The sequence below is a fragment of the Vombatus ursinus genome, unplaced genomic scaffold (genome assembly GCF_900497805.2).
Source record: "Vombatus ursinus unplaced genomic scaffold, bare-nosed wombat genome assembly UNPS02014813.1, whole genome shotgun sequence".
Taxonomy (NCBI): Eukaryota; Metazoa; Chordata; class Mammalia; order Diprotodontia; family Vombatidae; genus Vombatus; species Vombatus ursinus.
The window spans coordinates 21,967,447-21,990,696 of NW_020954591.1; the positions used below are offsets into that span (position 1 = coordinate 21,967,447).

General features: G+C 40.0%; 1 protein-coding gene across 1 annotated transcript in view; it reads right to left on the bottom strand.

The window, feature by feature from the left end:
• The window catches only part of LOC114054435 (potassium-transporting ATPase alpha chain 2-like), a 44,118-nt gene that overhangs the window by 20,378 nt on the left and 490 nt on the right, over positions 1 to 23,250 (bottom strand). Inside the window, 11 exon segments of the mRNA XM_027877609.1 lie at positions 3,830 to 3,912; positions 8,289 to 8,481; positions 10,389 to 10,523; positions 16,001 to 16,110; positions 16,286 to 16,484; positions 17,392 to 17,660; positions 17,963 to 18,076; positions 18,420 to 18,558; positions 19,792 to 19,905; positions 20,478 to 20,681; positions 22,398 to 22,457. Coding sequence (XP_027733410.1) covers positions 3,830 to 3,912; positions 8,289 to 8,481; positions 10,389 to 10,523; positions 16,001 to 16,110; positions 16,286 to 16,484; positions 17,392 to 17,660; positions 17,963 to 18,076; positions 18,420 to 18,558; positions 19,792 to 19,905; positions 20,478 to 20,681; positions 22,398 to 22,457 — 1,620 coding nt within the window.

Here is a 23,250-nt window from a genome sequence, read left to right on the forward strand (position 1 = left end):
ACAAGCTTTCTGCTTCAGAGAATGCTAGAGTGGAAAGGTCCTTAAAGGCCATTAAGTCTAATTCAAACCTGATTGAGAATTCACTCTACAGCAGCTTCAGGTGGTCATCCAACCTTCACTTGAAGCCCTCCAGTGAGGGGAAACCCACTACTTTGTGAGATAATCCATTCCATTTCTGATAGCTCTAACTACAGTGTTTCTATCTCTTTTGATTCCCATCTTTTCCTTAACATATCTTCATTCTCCCTCCCTGCTTCCCCCTTTGATGTTGACTTTGATGTTCCTTTCCATTTTGAACTTTAGCACTCTTGGTTGGACTGCGCCCCACTTTCCTTTTCAATATGTTACCCATCTTTTGTTCCACAATATCTTTTTTAAAAATTTAAGTTGGTGTATGCCTTCTCTGTGCATCTTACATCAGTTTTATTATATAACTTCCACTTTTTCTCCTTTGTGGTATCATTCATGTCTTCCAAATTTATTCTTAGGTGCTTCCCATCCTTAAATGACAAATACTGGAGGGTCTATGGGAAAACAAGTACACTGATGCACTATTGGTAGCACTGTGAACTGGTCTAGCCATTCTAGAAAGTATTTTGGAACTATGCTCCAAAAGCTATTAAACTGTGCATATCTTTTGACCCAGTGATACCACTACTAGGTCAATACTTCAGAGAGATTTAAAAAAAGAGGAAACGGACCCATATGTACAAAAATATTTATAGCAACTCTTTTTGTGGTGTCAAAGAATTGCACACTGAGGCAATGCCCATCAATTGGGGAATAGCTAAACAAGTTATGATATATGAATGTGATGGAATACTATTACACTATAAGAAATGATGCAGGATAGAACCCTGGCCCTGAAGTCAGGAGCACCTGAGTTCAAATCCAGCCTCAGACCCAACACTTGACACTTACTAGCTGTGTGACCTTGGGCAAGTCACTTAACCCCAATTGCCTAAAAAACAAAAACAGAAACAAAAACAAAAATAAGAAATGATGAAGTGGGTGGTTTCAGAGAAACCTGGGAAGAACCGTATGAACTGATACAGAGTAAATTAAGCAGAACTAGGAAAGCAGTTTATTATACAACTATATAATAGCATAATGTTGTAAAGAAAAATAACTTTGAAAGGCATAGGAACTTTGATGAACACAGTGACCAAACCATGATTCTAGAGGACTCATGATGAAACAAACTATTCACCTCCTGATAGAGAGGTGATAGACTCAGAATTCAGACTGAGACATGTATTCTTTGGACAGGGACAATGGACAAATTAGGGCAGCTAGGTGGATAGAGTGCTGGGCCTGAAGTCAGGAAAACTCACTTCTTAAGTTCAAATCTGGCCTCGACACTTACTAGCTGTGTGTCCCTAAACAAGTCACTTCATCCTGTTTGCCTTATTTCTTCATCTGTAAAATGAGCTGGAGAAGGAAATGGCCAACCACTTTAGTATCTTTGCCAAGAAAACCTCAAATAGGGTCACAAAGAGTCAAACATGACTGAAATGACGACAAAAATGGGGTGATTTGTTTTGTTTGATGCTACATGTTTGTAACAGGGGTTTTGTTTTTCTTGCTTTCTCCATGGCTTAAAACAATTATTCCAACCTAAGAATAAAATAAAATTTAATTTTTTAAAAAGAGAGTTCCCATTTCTCTTGGCTGATCTTCCACGGATCCTACCTGTCCTTTCCCTGAACTCTTAAATTTATTCTCTTTAAATATAGGGTACACATCAGACTATGTCTAATTAACTCTTCTTTTTTTGGAGAGGCAGAATAGGGCAGTGAATAGAGTATTTGACTTGGAGTCAGGAAGTCAAGTTCAAATCCTTTCTCAGATACTTCCCAGCTATGTGACCCTGGGCAAGCTTCTTAACCTTTCTCAGGATTAGTTTCCTGAGCTGTAAAATAGGGATAAAAATATCTCCTCCCTTACAGGTAGGATCATAAGGATCAAGTGAGATTATGTACATGTTGTTGTTCAGTCATGTCTTGCTCTTTGCGAGAGTACTGTCCACGGGATTTTCTTGGCAAAGATGCTGAAGTGGTTTGTCATTTCCTTTTCAGTGGATTAAGGCAAACAGAGGTCAAGTGACTTGTCCAGGGTCGCATAGCTAGTAAGTATCTGAGGCTGGGTTTGACCTCAAAGTCTTCCTGAATCCAGGCCCAGTGCTCTATCTACTGAGCCACCTAGCTGCCTCATTATATTCATACATACATACATACATACATATGTATATATATTATATACATGCATTATACAACGTATTACATATACACATACATATATACACATATATGTGCCTGTTCCCTTGCAAACTTTAAGACACTGTATAAATTTTAGCTATTATTTTCTTTCACAAACTCTAAGGTAGCAAGTCTACTTTCTTCTGTTTCACATCCTTTTTTGACTCCAGAAACTAGTAAATCCTTGTTGGTTATTGTTAGGTCCATAGGAGCAAATTCCCCCCATTGTTTCCTTCACCTTTAGAAGGATGATGTTATCATTAAGACAAGCTAAGAAATATTTAGCTTCTCTTCTTTTGGGAAGGAGAGAGCTCCAGTCAACTGGAGCCTCCCCTGCCTCCTACCCTGTCACTATTATATCATAGCTCTTTGCTCAACTTGTGATTTGTTTCCCAAAGACTGCATCCATTTTCTTCTTCTCTCCTTCCTACTTTGAAACTCAGTCTTTGCAAATACTCAATCTTTTGGCCCGAGAAGGAGCATTCACCATGACAATCACCCTTCTTATAGTACAACATGATAGTATATGATGGATGAATTGTGCTTCTCAGTAGATGACAGTAGGGATGTGTCATGTCGTAGTGTAGGTGTTTGAACAACCATCACATGGAAGAAGCATTAGTCTTATTCTTTAAAACTAAGAACGCTGGTTGACAATCATAGATAGAGTTGGAATTAATGTATGGAAAGACTTCCCCTAACAATTGGAGCTGTACCAAAAGTGGAATGGGGAGGTAATAAGTTTCCTCTCCTTACAGCTTATTTAGCGAAGGCTGGTTTCTTCCTATGTTTCCAGTCTTCTTACACTTACTTATCCTTCGTGATCCAGCTACGCTGACCTATATTCTGCTTCCTGACTCTCTTGTCTTTATACTAACTGTCCCCTATGATTAGAATGTTCTCCTTCTTGACTCCTGCCTCTTCATCTCTCTGGCCTCCTTCAGGTATCCACTCGAATCCTTACTTCTTCAGAAGACCTTTCCTGGACTCCAGAGCTACTAATGGCTTTCCATCTCAGATTACCTTCCAGCTAATCTGTATAAATCAAATACACAGTTGTTTGTAGGTTTTCTCTTCCATTAGAGCTGATCTCCTTACAGGTAAGGACTACTTTTGCCTTTCTTTGTATCCCCAGCACTTACTGCTAGGCACGTAGTAAGGACTTATTAATGCTTGTTGACTGGCTGGACAACATGGTCTTTGATATCCCTTCTGATTCAGATTTTGTGTGAACACTCCAGATGGCGCCAGATTCACACAAAATGTCCATCCCTGTGCCCTCTGGTTAGTTTTCGGTTAGAATTTTTGGATTTTGTTTCTTTGCATCTCTCCCGCCTGCCTGAAGTATCAAAAACAAAACAAAATTAAACCAAACCAAACCGACCCAAAACAAAACAAAAACTACCAACCCTGAGAGAGAGACACTGAGAGGTGACTTTCTGGGCGGTTAAACCACCACCACCACCACTACCTTGACCACCACCCTCCCTCAAACATGGATGGAAACAGCCCAGGACCCTGAGCCCAAGAGCCCTGGGAATAGTTGCAATCCCTCAGACCCCTGACCTTACGTCTAACCTGGATCCCTGCTGCCATATTTGAGGAGAGCAATCACTGTGGAAAAGGAGCCCATCTTCCTTGTGACCACCAACACCTATTGGCAGATAAGCCCATGAGCCCTGAGAGTTTAAGGGATTCCACAAGAGACTTCCTCCTTAGTTGATATCAAATCATTAATGACTATCTTTGATTCAAATAAGTCCAAATTTTTCTAACCACATGACTGCAGAACTTACATTTCTCCATCTTGTCCATGAGACTAGCATGAGAAACTGTCAAATGATTTGCTGAAATCTAGGTAAATTATATCTGTAACTTTTCCATGATCTAGTAATGCTATCAAAAAAAGAAATGAGGTTTGTCTGGCATGCCTTACTCTACCTGAAGCCATGCATGCTGATTCTTGGTGATTACTACCTCCATTTCTAGATGTTAACTAATATTTCTCTTCTGATGAAAAGTTTTAAAATTCTGTCTGGAATTGAAGTTAATAAGCTTAGTGGCCTATAGTTTGTGGAGTTGTTTTTCTTCTATAGCACAACCTTTGGTAATTGTAATCTTTTAATTGACATAGGATGCTAAAGTCAGATATTGGAAATAGAACAACTCTGAAGTGAGATACAATCCTCATGACATTAGGATTTCATAACCCAAATGTATAAATGTTGTAAATTTGTGATACTGCATTCCAGAACCTCAATATGTACTTTGTTTTCTCTTTTAATAAACCACTACTAGTCTGTTTTCATTTTTTCCCAAGAAGTATAGCTTTAATCAATTTTATTTCCTTCTCTTCAAAAAAATTATTTAAATATTAAATTAAACATTAAATTATATTATTAAATATTAAATTAAATGTTTAAATTATTTAAATTTTAAATTATTTTTAAAACCTCTTAATAACACATATATTGTGACTAGGTCATCTTGAAAGTATTCATTCCTCTTAGGCTTGGTGTGGAGGCACTTATCCCTAATTCCTGCTACTGGAAAGGCTGAGGAGAGTGGATTGCTTGAGTTCTGGAGTTATGAGCTAAAGTAGGGCTAAAGCTAATCAACTGTCTATATCCATATGAGATCTGGCACCAAAACTGTGAGCTCTCAGGAGTAGGGAGCCATCAGGCTGCTTAAGGAAGGATCAGCTGCCTGGGGGAGAAATGGAGCAGGTCAGAGTTTCCATGCTCATCAGTAGTGAGATTAGGCCTATGAGTGGCTACTACACTTCCAGCCTGGATGGGATAGGGAAGTCCAGTCTCAAAAGTAAAGTATTCGTCTTAGTAGGAACTCTTTGTTTTTAACTATTGGTGTTGTCAGAATTTACTATTACAACTGCTTGAAAGTTCTATGGAGTTCCTGTGATGTTATTGTTTTGAATGAAGCTTATACTATGAGAATTCAAAATTAGGGACAGCGAGGTGGTGCAGTGGATAAAGCACTGGGCCTGGAGTTGGGAAAACCTGAGTTCAAATTCAGCCTCAGACACTTACTGGCTATGTGACCCTAGGCAAGTCACTTAACCCTGTTTACCTCAAGTTTCCTCATCTGTAAAATGAGCTAGAGAAGGAAATGGCAAAACACTCCATTATCTTTGCCAAGAAAACCCCAAATGAGGTCACAAAGAGTCAGACATGAGTGAAACAATTGAACAATAACAATTTAATAAAACCCATAATTTCTAAAAGGAAAAAATTTCTAAAAGTCTCTTATATTAAGCAGAAATCTGGCTCACTGTAACTCTAACCCTAAGAGAAATTCATGTTTCTTTAAGATTCTTCTGGAAACAAGCCAAACAACCCTAGTCCCTTTACCGTAAGACAGTCTGCCAAGAGAGAAATTTGGAGACAAAGAGAGGAGTAAATTTAAGTTGGAGGAGACATGCTCGTTTGCTTTTACATTCCCCTTATTTCCTTATGTGTCACAAACCATTAATTATCATAACAGTATGATGAACTGAAAATGAAGTTTCTTTCATTAATACTTTAATTCAAAAGATATCTAGCAAAGTCAAAACCTGATTGACCATAGGTCTTCTCAGTTCAATCTCAAAATAAACATTCAATAGATGTTTGCTCCTATATTTTCATGGTCTGGTGCTTATACTCCCTTTGAACTAAAGGAAAAGAATTTAAAAAAAGAACTATGCAAAGGCATGGCAATTGTAAATGGATTGTGATGGATGGGGACTAGCAAATAGGCCAAGTACATAGAATGCATGATGGGGAGTAATATAAATTCAGCCATGATTATAAGTTGGAGCCTGATGGACAAGGACTTTAAATACCAAATGGAGGAGATTATTATCTTAGAATCAATAGAGAGGAGGTGAGTGAGCAGGGAAGTGAGATGGCCAGATCTGTGCTGTGTGGAGGATGAGGGAAGAGACTGGAGGCAAGGAGACCAATTAGGAAACTGTTGTAATGGTCTACCAAGAAGTGGTAAGAACCTGAATTAGAGCTGTGGTCGTGTAAATGAAGAGAGGGTGATGAATGTGAGAGATGAAACCAGGAAACCAGGAAAGAAGCTCATCTACATTGAAGAATGGTTCACAGGTCCACCTTAGCAAAGCAAGTAAAGAACATGGTAGAATTGGTTAATAGTACATACCAAGGCAAAATGAAAAATCATCCCACAGGATACTTGACCATCATATATCGTAAGCAATTACAAAAAAAAACACGTTGAAGTCAATTGTAACTTATGTGTATTTCTTGCCCAAGATGAGGAAGTAGAGAGATTCTCCAAATAATTTGGTAAAACTTTCTAAATTAAATCTAAAAAGATGTGGATATGCTTTAATATTTGGAGATTTCAGTACAAACATAGGCATAGGAGAGGATGATGAAAACTTGGTTTGTTAATAAAAAGTGAAAGAAGTCAGTCAACAAGCGCTCATTAATGGCTACATGTCAGTGGTGCTGTGCTTATCTATCGTGAATATTTTCTTTAAGAAGAGTTGGGTGTGGGGCAGCTAGGTGGTGTAGTGGATAGAGCACCAGCCCTGGAGTCAGGAGGACCTGAGTTCAAATCTGGCCTACAGACACTTGACACTTACTAACTGTGTGACCCTGGGCAAGTCGGTTAACCCCATTGCCTAGCCAAAAAAAAAAAAAAAAAAGAGAGAGAGAGAGAGTTGGGTGTGATTGTGTCATGAGTACCAACATGAGAGTCATTTCCAAACTGATTGTATATAGTCAGACAATTGACTTTTTAGTGAGAGATAGAAATTAATACTAAATCAGAAGAAAAAATAAAAATGAAAAGAAGATCACAGATTTAGAGCTACAATAAACAATAAAGGCCTTTGATTCCAATGACCTGTAATCCAGTGATCATTTAGGCTGACCGTCTCATTTTACAGATAAGGAAACTGAAACCAAGAAAAGTTAACTGTCTTGCCTAAGGTCACACATATAATGGTTAAAGCAGTATTGACTCCAGGTCTTTGTGATTCCAAATCCACCATTCTACCCCCAACCTACTGTTGAGCATCATCTCCCTGCCAAATGGAGGTATATTGCTCTCTATCCTCTGAAGTGTGAGTTCTTTCTCCTTACCCTAATCCATACTTCCCCAAGGCCAAGAAACAGGTCCATTAACCATCTGTGTGATACTACACAAATCATTTTCTTCTCTCTAGGCTACAGTTTTCTCATCAATAAAATAAAAATAAGGGCAATAGATTCAGAAGCGGCGCCTGAGAGACTGTGCTTCCATACCACACAAGCACATTAAAGCAACAAAATATTTTTTCTTGAATGGAAACTTAGGTCCCTTTCCTGCACCTTCCTCAGGAAAGGTGTGGTAGATACTTGTGAGAAAGGAACTACATTAGGGACAAGATAGAATCCTCTGCTTATCACAAGAAGCATCTATCTAGCTCTAAGATATTGTAGTAGTCAGGTGAAAATTATATAATGGAATCACAGATTTTTTTTAAACTGAAAGAGACATTACAGGTCAATTAATCCAATCTTCTCAATCTTACACATAAGGAAACTAAGACTTGCACTTAAAAGTTCAGGTAGGAAAGCTCCTAAAAACCATCTTAGTGGGGTGAAAGAGATCTGTTGTTTAAATGAGATTACATGATGAAATTTTGCCAGGCAAGAAAACAGGGAAGTTTCTATGCTGGGAATTCCCTCACTAATAAAAATCAATGCTTGACCATTAAAAAGAAAGCATAGAACATTCAGTCAATGACCCATGATTTTATTGCTGGTTTCTGCATTAGAGAATAAGGAACCATTAATAAAATCAGGGATCCTTGAAGCATTTTTATGAGGTTGCTTAAGCACCAAACATGCTTTTCTTTCCCAAACACAAATTCCAATACCCTTTAGAAACACACATTCCATCGATTCATTTCCTTCCCTTGTTTTTAATAAACTTGTTGTCTATTTTCTCAACTTCAATCTTTTATGTAGCAGTGGCTAGTAACCCCTTCTCTGTCACCTTCCCAGGCCAACTCACCCAGCACTCTCTCCCCTAAGCCCCCCAGCTCCATGTATGCCGTCTGGAAGGCCGCTGCTGTGCTTTCATCAAGAGGTTGCTCCTGGCCATGGATCATGATGGTACTGCATTTCTCCAGGATCCTCTAGGGGGCTCCTTTCATCACCAAGAGGAAGCGCTTGTCATCGGGGTCTTCTGTCTCATGAATGGACAGCTGGGAGGAAGGAATGAAGTGAATGTGTTAAATGGGACATGTCACTATTACTGTCACTTCTAAGAGGCCTGAAGAGCTCCTCCACAATTAGCCACATGCCAGGAGAAGGAAAGTCGTCTCTTACTGTTTGTACTTGACCTTCTTGCAGTAGAAACAGGAGGCATCTCGATGCCCTTGGAGTGCATTGAAGCCTCCTCTATTGATGGGATCAAGGAGCCAGAGCTGGAAGGGACCTTAGAGGCCCTATGGTCCAGGCTCCCCATTTTACAGATGAAAGACCAGAAGCCCAGGGAGGTTAAATGACTTGCCTCACTTGGGCCACATGGGGAGTAAATGGCAGAGGTAAGATTTGAATGCAAGACTTCTCCCCCCCATACTCAGCATTCCTTCTATTGTAATGTGCTATTCAAACCCATGGTCATCTCCACTTCCCTTGGCGCCTCCTACTAAAAAAAGGAGACTCAAACTTGGCCCCAACCTAAACCTGCAGCCTGGGCTTTCATAGGAGAAATCAGCAGACCCGAACTGCAGCAGTGCCTCTCTCTAAAGAGGAAGAGAGGTCCTTTCAGGTGGTGGCACAAATTCCACTGAACGTCACGCCCAGGGCAGGATTATCTACTGCAGGTTTCAAAAAAAAATTCCAGGAACCCAGAGATTTAAATTTCACTACTTTTCAACATAGGTACATTCACCTGGGGCTCTTTGTTTTCAACCCACCATCAATGAAGAGATTTTTACATGTGTATATTCTCTCTGATAAGAACTGAGAAAATTGTACCACCATGGTAACCATCAAACCTCATTTAATAAAATATATTTTATGAGGTTAAAGAGGATGTGTATATTTGTGTGAAGGGAAGGCTAGGGAAAGGAATTTTTACTTTATGGCCCACATCTAATTTGCTCCAGGCTGAGCAAAAAGGTCACTGGTGAAATTTCTAATACTAAATATGCTTTTCTCTCATACTACCTGCTCCCCCAATACTTTAGACTCTGAAGAGTTATTTTCATTCCCATCTCAATTCATTACTCTCTTCATGAAGGAGATAGAAGCAGTCAGCCTTTGGACACTCCTATACTCCTGAAGTGAAAGCACCAATTGCTGCTAGGCTGATTTCCTGAGACATTAGGGAAAAGATCCTACAGGACCCCAGAACCTCAACTGCATGGGACAGAATGAAATCTAAAACCTTCCTGGTTTGCCTACATACTGTCAGAAAGGGCATTTATTTGTCCCTACCCAATGTGGTGAGGCTTATGTACTTTACTCACTTTTGGAATGAGGCAGTCTCTTTGGGAATGAACTCTCCATCGCCAGTCATCTTTTCTTTCTTCTTCTTCTTTTTTTTTTTTGGCTGGGCAATGGGGTTAAGTGACTTGTCCAGGGTCACACAAGTAGTAAATGTCATGTGTCTGAAGCCGGATTTGAACTCGGGTCCTCCTGACTCCAGGGCTGGTGCTTTATCCACTCATCACCAGTCATCTTGACTTTTGTCCCATTACTGGATTTCACTCAGGAAGAGAGAGTGAGGCTGATGACTTTGTACAACTCTGCCTCACTTAAATCCACTTCATGCACAAAATCAAGACATCACCTGTGATGTCTTTGGTCCTCTTCAAAAATGAAAGACATGCAACTCCCTTAGAGCCTCTGATAGTAACTAAGCAACAAAAACCTAGACCCCAAATCCTTCAGCACCAGAAACTAAGACAGTAGACTGGATGGATTTTTTTCAGGGAGACCCACATCCTAGCTTCTCTAGACTCAGCCTCCTTCCCCTACTGCTTCTGGGAAAACAACAGCCCGAAGTAGCCCAGGCTCTAGACCTGTGGAGACATTTCATAACTGCAAGTAAGAATATCACTGGGCTAAGAAATAAGATCCCTGGTCATGAGGAAAAACCTACCTGGAATTTGTTGAAGGAGTTAGAAGGGATTTAGGTCACTTTTCTGTTTCTTTTTCTTCTTTCTATCACATCACCCATGATGACTTATGAGAACTTCAGGAGGGCCCCTTCTGAAGCATCTCCCATCACTACTTTCTGGAAATTTTTTTTTCAAAGAAGAAATAAAACAAATCAAATTATAATCACAGTTTGGCTCTTCCGTGGCATTTAAAATCAACTTCTGTTTTTGAATACCTGCCATGTGCTTAAGTGCTATAGGTAATAGAGAGGAGAGAGAGGAGGAAACATGCTTGCCCTTAAAGAGTTTATAATTTAATTGAAGACAGAAGATAAATGAATAAGATAAGACAATAGGATTAAGCTTTGAAACTGCATTGTCTAGACAATAAGTAAGTTCAAAAATGAGATCACTAAGGGCCAGAGCAGTTGGGGTAGGGAGGTTTTCTTTCATGGATCATTTGAGCTAGGCCTGGAAACACCAGAAAGGATAAATGGAGAAAGTTTTTAAAGGCAAAACTATAAATGAATCATGAAGGAAAAAAAAACAAGCATGGCATATTATCTATCAAAACAGTAATGAAATAGTCCTAATTAAAGCTAGCAAATAGTGGAGAAACAAGTTTGGATAGGGCAGGGTGGGGCCATGTTAAAAAGGGGCTTGAAAACCAGGCAGAATTTTGATAATATAATGGACTAATGAACCAATGAAGAGTGAACAGGAGAGAAAGATGACAAAATAAGAAGTGTAAGCCCGGCAGTGGGATGTAGGAAGGATTAGAACAGCATGAAACTAAGATCCAGCAGCCCAGTTAGTAACTGCTCTAGTAGTTTAGGAAAAGGGTAATGAGGGTGAACCCAAGAAGTCAAAAGTGGGTGACACTTTAAAGGGGGTTAGGGTAGGAAGGCATTTACAGTCACCCTGTGGATATAGGAAATGAAGGGGAGAGTCAAAGGAAACTCCAAACATGAAGAATGTGGCATTGATAGGGAAACTGGGAGAGGACACTTACTTGTGGAGTTTGGGGAGAGCAAGATGGCACAGCAATAATAACAGTAGCTAGAATTTATGTAACACTTTAATGTTTGCCAAGTTCTGCATTTACAAATATAGAAAGAGCACTAAACTAGGCATCAGCACACCTGAGTTTTTTCTTACCTCCTGCTAGTGACTAGTTCTGTGTCTCTGGGCAAGTTTTAACCTTTCTGAGCTCAATTTCCTTTTTCATTATATGAGCAGATTGAACAAAGAGATCCCTAAGGTTCTTAAAACTCTGAGAAATTGAAGAAATTAAGTTTTAGATATGTTGTTTGCAGGGTAGGTGTCAATGAATAGCCAAGTGGCAATGTCTATTAACCATTTATTTGGATGATAGAGATAGAACTGGAGCTTGGGTCAGATGAGACAGGATATTGGGATTTAGATGGCATCAGCATGGAGTTAATAGCTCAGGGAATGGATGAAATAAGTGAGGGAGAAAAAAGCACAAAAGCCCAGTGAATACGCTTTGGAAAAATAGTGTCAGAAAAGGAATGTATAACAGAAGAAAACAGAGCAGAATGGGAAAGGAAGAGGAAAAGCCAAAGCAGTTTCAATGTGGCGAGAAGTAAAGAGAGAAAGAAATGCACTGAAGCACCTAAGTGTTCATATCTTCAAAAAATTCTATCTTAGATGAGAAGAATAGCCCTACAATTGATATGATAAGTTGATATCTTTATTTTGTGTCTTGACCCGTGGATTATGCTGGTGAAAGCAACTCCATCTACTAATGCAGAGTAGTACCTGCTCTCCAACTGACAGCCTTAGAGTTACCTGGGGCATTTCATTCAATTAAGGGTCTCAAGTATTTCTGAATGATATAATAAAGAAATATTTCCCTTGTTATACCTGCTTAAGACTCAGTTCAGCAAATTCAGTTTGATAAAGATTTATTAAGCACCTACTTTGTACTAGGCATTGTGCTAAATGCTGCGGATACAAAAAAGAGGCAAAAACAGTCCCTTCCCTCAAAGTGCTTATGATCTAATGGGGGAAACAACTTGCAAACAAATATATACAGAGGAAGCTATGTACAGGATAAATATGAAGCAATTAAAAGAGGAAAAGAATTGGAATTAAGAGGGTTTAGGGAAGTCTTCCTGTAGAAGATGGAATTTTAGTTGAGACTTAAAGGAAGCCAGGGAGGTCAATAGTTGCGGTAGAGGAGGGAAAGAGTTCCAAGCATGGGAGAGAGTCAGAGAAAATGCCCAGAACTGAGAAATGGAATATCTTTTCCACTAAATATCTAGGATGCCAGTGTCACTAGACCAAAGAATATGTGTTAGGGAATAAGGTGTTGTTCTTCATGCTCAAAAAGGACCAAAATGACACCACTATAATGGTGTCAAGGTACAGTGTAAGGGAGTAAGGTATAAGATGACTGGAAAAGTAGGAGGGAGCTAACTTATGAAGGGCTTTGAATCCCAAACAGAGCATTTTATATGGCTCCTAGAGGTAGTAGGGAGCCACTGGAGTTTATTGAATAGGGGTGTGACAAGGTCAGACCTGCATTTTAGGAAAATCACATTAGTGGCTGAATGGAGGATGGCCTGGAGTGGAGAGGTACTTGAGGCAGGCAGACCCACCAGCAGGCTATTGCAGTAATCTAGGAGTAAGGTGATGGGGTGATGGGTGCCTACGCTATAGTGGTTGCAGTGTTGGAAGAGAAGGGGGCATATTTGAGAGATGTTGGAAAGATGAAATTGACAGGCTTAGGCAACAGATTAGATATGGTAGGTGAGACAGTGAGGAGTCCAGGATGGCCCTGGGTTAGTTGACTGAGCGACTAGGGGGGATGGTGTTGCTCTTTAATAGAGAAGGTAGGAGGTAGGGACAATTTAAGGGGAAAGATAATGAGTTCTGTTTTGTACATACTGATTTTAAGATGTCTACTAGACATCTAGTTCAAGATGTCTGAGAGGAAATTGGACATGGGAGACTAGAGATCAGCAAAGAGATTGGGACAGGAAAGCTAGATCTGAGAATGATCAGCATAAAGATGGTAATTAAATCCATTAAATTAAATTAAATTAAATCCAGGGAGCTGATGAAATCACTAAGTGAAGTAGTGTGGATGGAGAAGAAAAGAGGACCAAATGCCCCCTGAGGGACACCTACACTTAAAGGGCATGATCTGGAGGATGATCCAGAGGACACAGAAGAGGAGTGTACAGATAAGTAGAAGGAAAATCAGGAGAGGTCCTGATAGAGAGAAGAGAGTATCAAGGAGGAGAGAGTAATCAACAGTGTCAAAGGCTGCAAAGTGGTCAAAGAGAATGATGATTGAGAAAAGGCTATTTGATTTGGCAACTAAGAGAGCATTTGGAACTTTGGAGAGAGCAATTTTGGTGGAATGATAAGATTGGAGGCTAGATTGTAAGGGGTTAAGTAGAGGGAGAGAAAAGAACCCATAGCCACCAACTGCAGACCTCCTTTTCAAGGAGTTTATCTACAAAGGGCAGGAAAGAAATCAGATAGTAGTTAGTAGGGATGGAAGGATCAAGTGAAGGTTTTCTCCAGAATGGGGAAGATATGGGTGTGTTTGTAGGCAATAGGAAAGGAACCAGTAGGGAGAGGAAGATTGAAAATAAGTGAAACGGTAGGGATAACAGAGGGGTCAATCTCTTAGAGGGAAGAAATGTGATGAAATTTTCTTCACTTTCACTCAGCAGCACATGTCACATGCAGCAGTATGTGTGTAGGTACAAAGGTGATAAATGGTGAGAGTGATCCAAGGCTGAGGCTTGGTTGAGCATAATAGGTGGTATGTCTTTAAGAGAAGAGGACAGTGTGGAGTTAAATTTGTTCACCAAGGAGTCAAGATAGGGGGAAAAGGAGACTGTGGCTGGTTCAGGGGAGATGGCCAGGAAGAGAATTGAGGGGTCAAGGGACAGTGAGGATAGAGAGTAGTGTTGTGAGGAAAGGCAGAGTGAAGTTGAAAAGCCAATAGATTATGATTAGATAAGGGGATTTCAGAACCTTGAACATGGATGGAGATGGTACCTTTATAGGTGAAGGCAAGATCTAGGGCATGACCTTCTTTGTAAGTGGCTCAGGTATGGTGGAAAAGTAGCTCATAGGAGGAGAGTAGGTTGAGGACCTGAGTGATTAAGGTATTTGAGGTATGAGGGCAAGAGTTTGGAAAGAAAGAAAAATTGTAAACCAGGTTTCAAACTCTTTGAGGAATTAAGGAGAGTGACCTGAGGGTCTATAAACAACAGCTACCAGGATTTTGACTGGGTGGTAGATATGAATAGCATGAACCTCAAAGGAAGAGAGGTTACTTAGTGAGGGAGAAAGGGAGATAACCTGGAAGCAAGGAGTATTCCAGCTCTCTGACCTCAACCAGAAAGCCAAAGAGAATGAGCGAAGGGTGGCCAGGAAGTCTGTGTCATCAGGAGAAAGCTAGATTACAGTAAGAGCTAGGAAATGGAAGGAATGGGAGAGGAATAGATTTAAGATGAAGGTAAGTTTGTTATCTATTGAACAGGCATTCCAGAGGGTACCTTGGAAAAGATGGAGTTAGGATAGAACTTTGAGAAGGGGAAAGAGATGAGGAGTGAGGTAGTAGGGAGCGTTGAGTGGAGTTTGGATAATGACCTACTGGAGTTCAGAGATAAGCAGAAGGAGTTTAAGAGATATGTTGAAGAGGTAAACAGAAGGCCAAGAAGGAAATATGTTACATGAAGACACATTTACTTGTGTCCCTGCTCAAAAAACTTCATTAGCTCCCTGTTGCCTTCTAGGATCAAATACAAACTCTCCTATTTGGCATTTAAGCTCTTCATAATCTGGCTCTGTAACCTACCTATCCTTTCTGCTAGTTACCCATTACTACCCTTAGCAGTCATGGTAGCCAAATTAGACTGCTTCCTGCTCCACTTAAGCAATATTCTATCTCCCATGTTCTGGTCTTTGCACAGGCCATCTGTCTCGCATGCTGAGACCCATTTTCTCCTCCATTCTGCCTTTTGTTACTTTTTGCTTCTTGCAATTTTCAGCCCGAGTGCAACTTATAACAAGAAACCTTTCCCTACTTCCCCACTTGCTAGTGTTTTTCACTCATATTTACCTTTGTGTATGTAGTTTTCCCCCAGTAGAATGTGAGCTCCTAAAGGCCAGGGACTATATGTGTCTGGTAACCCTAGTGCCTAGCACATAGTAAGTGCTTAATCAATGCTGAATTCAGTAGCTTTGATGAGTTGGGTCTTGGAGGAACAAATAGGATTAATTTACATTGTTTCAACACAACAGCAAGATCATAAAATTTCCTTCAACATGGTGTTGAAGGAACCACAATGAATTTCAGCCTTGTTCAAACTACTACAATACACTACCTGAAGTCAGTATTTTAAGACGTCCTCCACTTTTTCTTCTGACTCTGCAAAGCAAAGTAGAATGAAACCAAGGTATGATTTTGTTACTTGGCTAGATAACATGTTGGCAGTTCAAACTTACTCTTGTGTATAGTAACTTCTCATCTCTTTAAGTGGCAGTACAGCAGAAGGGGATGGAAGACAGCAAGATGACCTGGAGATTGGCTTTGATGTCACACCCAAATGAACAGAAGCCCTACCTTCATGATGGGGACACTTTCCTGTCTTGGTGCAAACTCAGCTCGCTTGCACAGTGTTACAATCTTGGATAAGGAGGCCCAGGTTGCAGAACTTTGGTCAAATATCTGGTCTGGAAAGCAAGAGAAAAAGTGATGCAGCACATAGAAGACTGCTGTGGTAGAGGAGAGTGTTTGTATATCTACAGGGTCCAAACAGATCTCAGAAACAGCCTGCTCACCCTATCAGGTTAACATTAACTTCCCATGCTCAGTCCCACATCCTTGAGATTGCTTCCAAAGCCTCACCTTTCTGATCTTCACTTGTATCAGCCTGATAAACTTGGTTGTCAAACCACAGATGGGCCACAGTCATTCTGTTTTGTGTTAAGGTCCCAATCTTGTCAGAGCAGATGATGGAGGTGGAGCCCAGAGTTTCCACTGCTTTCAGGTTCTTCAGCAGACTGTTCTTCTTGACCATCTGTTTTGCTGTCAGGGACAGAGTCACCTAGAAATGAAAGAAGGAAAGAAATATAAGCCCCAGTGAGTCAAAATTGTAGAAGACCTTTTGCTTAACCATTTTTGCAGAGACCACATTTTGACCTATATTTTATGAATGACCATGGCTCAATATTTGTGGCTAGATGAATTTGGGGATAAATAAACAGTCATGATTGCTATACAGAAAGTTTGGGCATTTTCTTGGTTGAATGATGCCAAGAGGCTTTTGTTTTAAGTCAACAAACCCTAATTGTGGTTCTTTCCTCTTTTGAATAAAGTGATCTACAATGACTGAGTTGCAAAGAAAAGGTCAACAAGTCTGTACCATATGGATGAAAATCACCATTTGGTCTTGGGTCAACTTGCGTCAACTTGAGCATCTATGTTTTTCTCCAGAAAGATTGTAAGTCTGGAAAGACTTGTGCTCAAGTCTATATCCTAAAGTACTAATCTTATACTCTGGGTCTTCAAGGAGATATCATGTACATTCTTAAATACACTCTAGGGTTCAACATCTTCTACACCTTAATTTATAGGTCAGGTTCAGATAAGAGATCAATATAGAGACTGCTTTATAATTTGAAGTTTATTCTTTGGATCTCTCACTTTGCTTTTAGACAAGACTAGAGCTGATAAACATATACATAAGGTCACTTACGGCTCTCCTGAAAAGGGAGATGTGTACCTTATAATTTTGGATTCTGATGTTAAAACTATCCAGAGTAGTCCTATATGTTCCTCTAACACCCAACCTATCTAAAACATTCAAGTATTGCCTCCCAGTGGGGAAAGTATTCTACTCCAAAACATTGAAATAATTTGAAATATACCAGCTCAAGTAGGGTCTTGTATATTCTATAATGTTACAAATATAAGGATCAAGTCAGAGAACTTGGATCACATCATGAACTTACTGTGACAGCAGCCACCAGACCCTCTGGTACATTGGCCAAAATGATACCAATGAGGAAGATGACAGCATCTAGGACCCACTGTTTCATGCATATTGAAATGATGAAGAACATGATACCAATAGAAATTGCTACCCCTACTAGAGTATGGACAAAGTGCTTAATTTCAATGGCAATTGGTGTCTTCTCATGCCCAACAGATGAAGCCAGTGAAGCAATTCTTCCAATGATGGTGCGGTCACCTGTGCTGATGACCATTCCAGTTGCTATGCCTGGAAGGAAAGTACATGGATGATATTCCAGGAGGTCTTGCCTATAAGAGATACAGACTTCTTGGACTTCTGTCTTCATCCTCTAGCCCGACATGACCACCAGTTAGGCATTGCCCTGATCTGAAGAACTGCGTGATATTAGATCAAGTGTTGGCATATTGGGTACAACTATGGGTTTTTTTGTTTTTCTTAGGAAAAAAATCTTATGTGAAGTAGAGGGAAGGAGATCAAGAAGTATGGATTGAGTAGAAAGACCCTTAATTTTTATGGAATGTTTGTTCCGTATATTCCACCAGACCTACCTTCCAGGCAGGTTGTAGAGTAAAAGCCAATGTTCTTCGTCTCCAAGGGATTTTCATGAGTAAGATCACAAGAACAAGACTGAGGTTCTGATTCCCCAGTAAGAGATGAATTATCTACATGGGAATGAATTCAATTTAACTTAACAAACTTTTATTAACCACCTACTATGTGTAAGATACAGCCCAAAGTATTGGGGTTCTAAAAAAATGAAATCTCTATCATAAAAAATGAACTTTGGTAGTGTGTGTGTGTGTGTGTGTGTGTGAAAGAAACAAGACGTACATTTAAAGTAAACATAAAGTTTAAACTCAATAATAAAAAGTAATTTCATGAAGACAGATTTGAGAAAGCTCTAGAATTAGGCGTTTTGGCTGTCTTGCCCATTTGGGTGGGACTATAGGTTACAGAGACTGGGACCAGATCCAATTATCCTTAGAGGGAGCAATACATTGATGCTTACCTTACATCCCTGTGAGGCCAAGATCCTGATATCGGCAGGAATCTGGTCTCTACCCTTAATCTCTACAATATCTCCTACAACCAGCTGCTCTGCAGGGATCTCCCTCTTTTCTCCATCTCTGATGACAAAAGCTTTCTGGGAAATGAAAATGAAAAAGAAACTTCAAACCCTGACATGGCATCTTCTTCATCTACCCAATGGTCTGGATGCTCAATATCAGAGGATATTGTAGCTTTAGCTATATAGCAAGACTAACAAGTAGCATGTAGATAATACTTCAAGACCTGCCAAGTGCTTTACCCATGTTATCTCATTTGATCCTCACAACAACCCTAAGAGGTGGCTGCTACTATTTTTCTCCTTTTCCAGATGAGGAAACTGAAGCCAAGAGAGGTTAAGTGACTTGCCCAGGGTCATAAGCTAGTGTTTGAAGCAGGATTTGAACTCTTGGTTCCAAATACAAAACTCTATCCACTATGTCATTGGCTAAAAGTAGAGCAATAAGTATTTCTCTTGGGCCCTGAAGGCCTCTAAATGCCATAGTGCACAGGGCGATCATAAAACATGGAGAAAGATTGGGGTGAATTGTAGACTTGACAGAGAGAGAGACCAACAGCTGCCTGCAGGAATTGATGCTAGCTATAAAGCATAGGAAGAATATTAAGTTGAACGGTAAAGATATAAATCAAAATCCAGGATGTTAAATTTAGAACTGTTAGGAATCTTAGAGAGTTGTAAGTCCAATGCCCTAACATTATACACTTCAGAACACAGAGGCCCAGAGAAAGTTCAGTGACTGCCCTAAGATCACACAGCTAGGAAGTATCTGAAGTAGCCAAGTTTTCCTGACTCCAAGCCCAGTGTCCTATCCTCATTACCATGCTGTCTTTATGTGATATAAGTCATAATCGTACAGTGATGACCGGGATTCTTCCTTTCTTTATGCAAAGAAGGGTGCCAACTTCCTTTTCCCTCCCCCGATTAAGGTTGGCAGTTCCTTTGGCCATCATGGAGGAAAATTGTGAGTTTTAAACATAATACAGAAAACCCGCTGCAGGAAGACCATTCTATGCAATGGGAAGGGCATTAGGTTAAGCCATTCTGCCAACCTTCTGGTGGCAACATCAGTGCATGCAGGCAAAGAATTTGGGAGAGAAAAGGGCAGAATGAGCACAGACTCATTCTCCCAGGTGGGTATGGTCACTCTCTGTCCTAGTAAAAAGTTCATTAAAAGTTGTTGTTTGAACTTCTCAGGAGGCACTCTATGAGTGAATGAACAACAAAGCAGGCAGAACTATACGAAGATTTAGAAGCAGCAATAAACAGTGTTTGCCATGACACAGTTCAAGGGAGTTTTGAGCTCCTTACCCGAGGAATCATTTTAGTGAAACTGGCAATGATGTTGGTGCTCTTTGCCTCTTGGTAATAAGTAAAGATCCCAGTGAGGATGACCACCACGATGAGCACAACACCTAAATAGACCTGCATGAAAGGGAAAGGAGACCCAAGTCAGAGAAGCAAATGCTCATAATGAATCAGGTACTATTTAGGGTGAGAACTTCAATCTGCAAGCAAGTTAGATGCCCAAGTATTTATTATATAGGTCAGTGGGGAATCATTTCATGCATTTTGGTTGCCAGGCCCTATGACTCTCCTAAAGGCTTGCCTAAATGCTTTGCGTGCTAAATTAAGAAATGAGGAAGTAAGCCTTGAAAGGATGGGGTGAGAGCCCAAGGATGCTGCATGTTGATACAGGACCTTTGTCCCTTAGGAACCCATGATGCTTTCCTGTTTCATCTCCATGGCATAGAAACAGCAGCCCTCAGGACATCTCCACCCTTGCTTCCTATCTTACAGATGTAGCAACTGCAGTCTGGAGAATTCTAGTAACATGACCCCACTCAAGAGTGATTCCCTGGCAGAATCAGGATTGAATTCCTTGTTTCCCTTTCTATCAGTCCAGGAGTCTATGAGAGCTCTTAGTCTCTGGTACCCCTTCTATGATAGAGAAACCAATGACAAAAACCATTGCAGGAAGCCTTTTAGATACTTATGTTGTCCATGGAAGCAGACTTGTCCTCTGAAAACTCAATCAGATATACAATGAAACACAGGATAGCTCCTGCCCACAAAAGGCTGGAGAATCCACCCACCATTTGTTTGAGGAATTTGATGATTTCTGGAGTTTCTTTGGGTGGAGTAAGGACATTGGGGCCATCTTGAGCCAAGAATTCTGCAACTCTTGTGCTAGTGAGACCCTGCAAAGACAAAGTCAGGAAAAATAGGTGTTAAAGAATGACTGGACATTCTTAGCTTTGTGTATGTAGAACTTTAGAGGCTGTGGTTTTTTGGGAGATTTTGTTTCATTTTTGGTGGGGGTTAGAGGGATCCCTGTATTTGGAGTGGAAATATTGGCTTTGTAAAGCTCCTAGGTGTCTTATGGCTTTTATCTTTGAGTTTCTATTTTTTTTTTCAGAGCAAGGGAAAGACCAATTTAGATTTCCCAAAGAGCTATCCTCCTGCATGCCTATATAAAGAGGAGGAAAAATCTTTCCTTGGGTGAAGAATGAGGATTTACAGAGAAGAGATTAAAAAAAAAGATGGATGAAGCCCTGGAGTCAGAGGACCTGGATTCAAATCTTGTCTCTGATACCATCTTGTGACCTTTGGCAAGTTACAATCTCCTTTGTCCTCAGTCTCCTCTTTTGTAAAATTAGTAGGTTGGGCTAGAAGGCCTCTGAGGTCCTTTCTTACTCCAGATCTATGATCTTTCAATGATAACCAGGGCTAAAATCAAAACAGTTCTTATTCAGAAAAAAATCTTATTTTGACTCTCTGAATAATAGATGTTGCTAAGCCAGTCCTTTTCTCTATATCCACCCTAGATAGGGTATTACCTAGCTATGAAATCCTCTCCATCCTTCAAGACCTCACTCATATTTCACCTGCTCTGTGAAGCATTGTCTTGTCACCCTAGCCTGATGTAAACTGTAGGAAATGTATTTTTGTCATAGCCTATTCAAACAATTTTGATTGTGCCACACTTGTATTCAATACATCTGCCTTGTATTGTATTTATTTGTGTACATGGTAGCCCTCTCCTCTTCCTTCCTAGGATGTAAACACTCTGAGGTGAGGAATTATACTTTATTCACCTTTAAATCTCCTTCTACACCAAACATAAATGTTTAATAAATATCTGTTGATTGAGTAATTAACTCAATATTATCTAACTGGAATACTTGCTCTGCCCCAAGTATGCATACAGTACTGCTAAAAACAAAAACAAACAAACAAACAAAAAAATGCCTCATGACAAGACATTAAAATATTATGAAGTTCTATCTTAATTGAGATCCACAATAGAAAGCAGTATCAGTTTTTTTGTGGAAGAAAAACTTGGAAGGGGTTTGTTTGTCCGCCAATATGTACCTGGTTGTTTTCATCTTTTAATTATATACAGACTCTAATTATATCTCAGACTCTGAGGTCCATAAGACAAGGAATGTGCTTGGTCCAGAATTCAGGGACCAAACCAATAAAAAGATTCCAACCCTCCTGTTCCATGATACTATGTACTTATTGATGCTGTTATTCTTCCAATCAAGCAGGGAGAACTCACGTCCTTCTTTCCTCTCACAAACCCCCAGGAAGACAAGGACAAGAATAACCCTTGTTTAAGAAACTGAAATAAAGTTTAGTCCTTTACCAGAGACATTGCATCCTTCCCATCATTCAGGGATCCCTTTGGAAGAGATGACTAAGACTGTGTCCCCAGTCAAGGGACATCAGGGAGAACCAGGTAACCTTTCTTATCAAGGAGCTCAACAAAGACACCCAGGATGCTAGCTTTACACTAGCTTTACTCTAAGTTGTTCCAATGAATTACTGACGCTAAAGTGTTTCCCACCTTTCCTCATCCTCTAAGGGACAGAGAAGCAAGCCCCTGGTTCTTCATCCTCTCAGTGACTTACTTGGACGATGTTTATTCCATACTTGTCTTCTAATTCCTTAGTGCTGAGTTTGTGGTCATCCTAAGATTCCAAAGGAAAAAAAGAGAAAGAGCCATGTGAATGAGAAACAGCATAAATTAAGTGAGGGGAGAGGCGACAGAGTGAGGGAGGGAGAAACATTTGGAACTCAAAATTTTGCTAAAAATGATTGTTGAAAATTATGTTGACAAGTAATTGGGAAAAATACTAGTTAAAAATTTTAAAATAATATCTATAGAACACCTGAAAAGGGACATAGTGTTAAGAGTTTGATGTCTGTGAGATGCTCAGTCTTCATTCACTTGCAGATTCAAGGGCCAGTATGTCTCTGGAGAAATAGATAGTTGTAATTGACAGTATTCTTTCACTTATCCTTTAATAAGCTCTTTCTTTCCCCTCCTCCTCTGCTGTACCTGCTATAAGAGTAAGCCCTTCTAGGTACAAAGAAAGGCCCCACTTTCATTGCATTAAGTGGAATTAAAGTCTCTTCTACCACCCACTCAAGCTTTCTTATATCGTTATCTTCACTTTAAATGTTTGTTTGCTAAAGGAATATAAAGACACATTATGTACACACACATACAACCAAGAGCCACCTTCTAGGAAGACGTTTTTCTTTTCAAGTGAGGTTTATCAAGTGAGTAAGCATCTGCCATTATCCCTTGGCCAGAGGTCAAGCAATTGCCATGAGCACAAAGCTAATATCCTAGTTCTTGTTGGGAGAAAGCACAGACTTTTATGGTCAATGACAACTGCAGAGGCTCCTTTATACAATCTACTACTCCACTCATTATCACCAACTTCAGTAATAACTAAGGAACAGAGAAGCTGATGT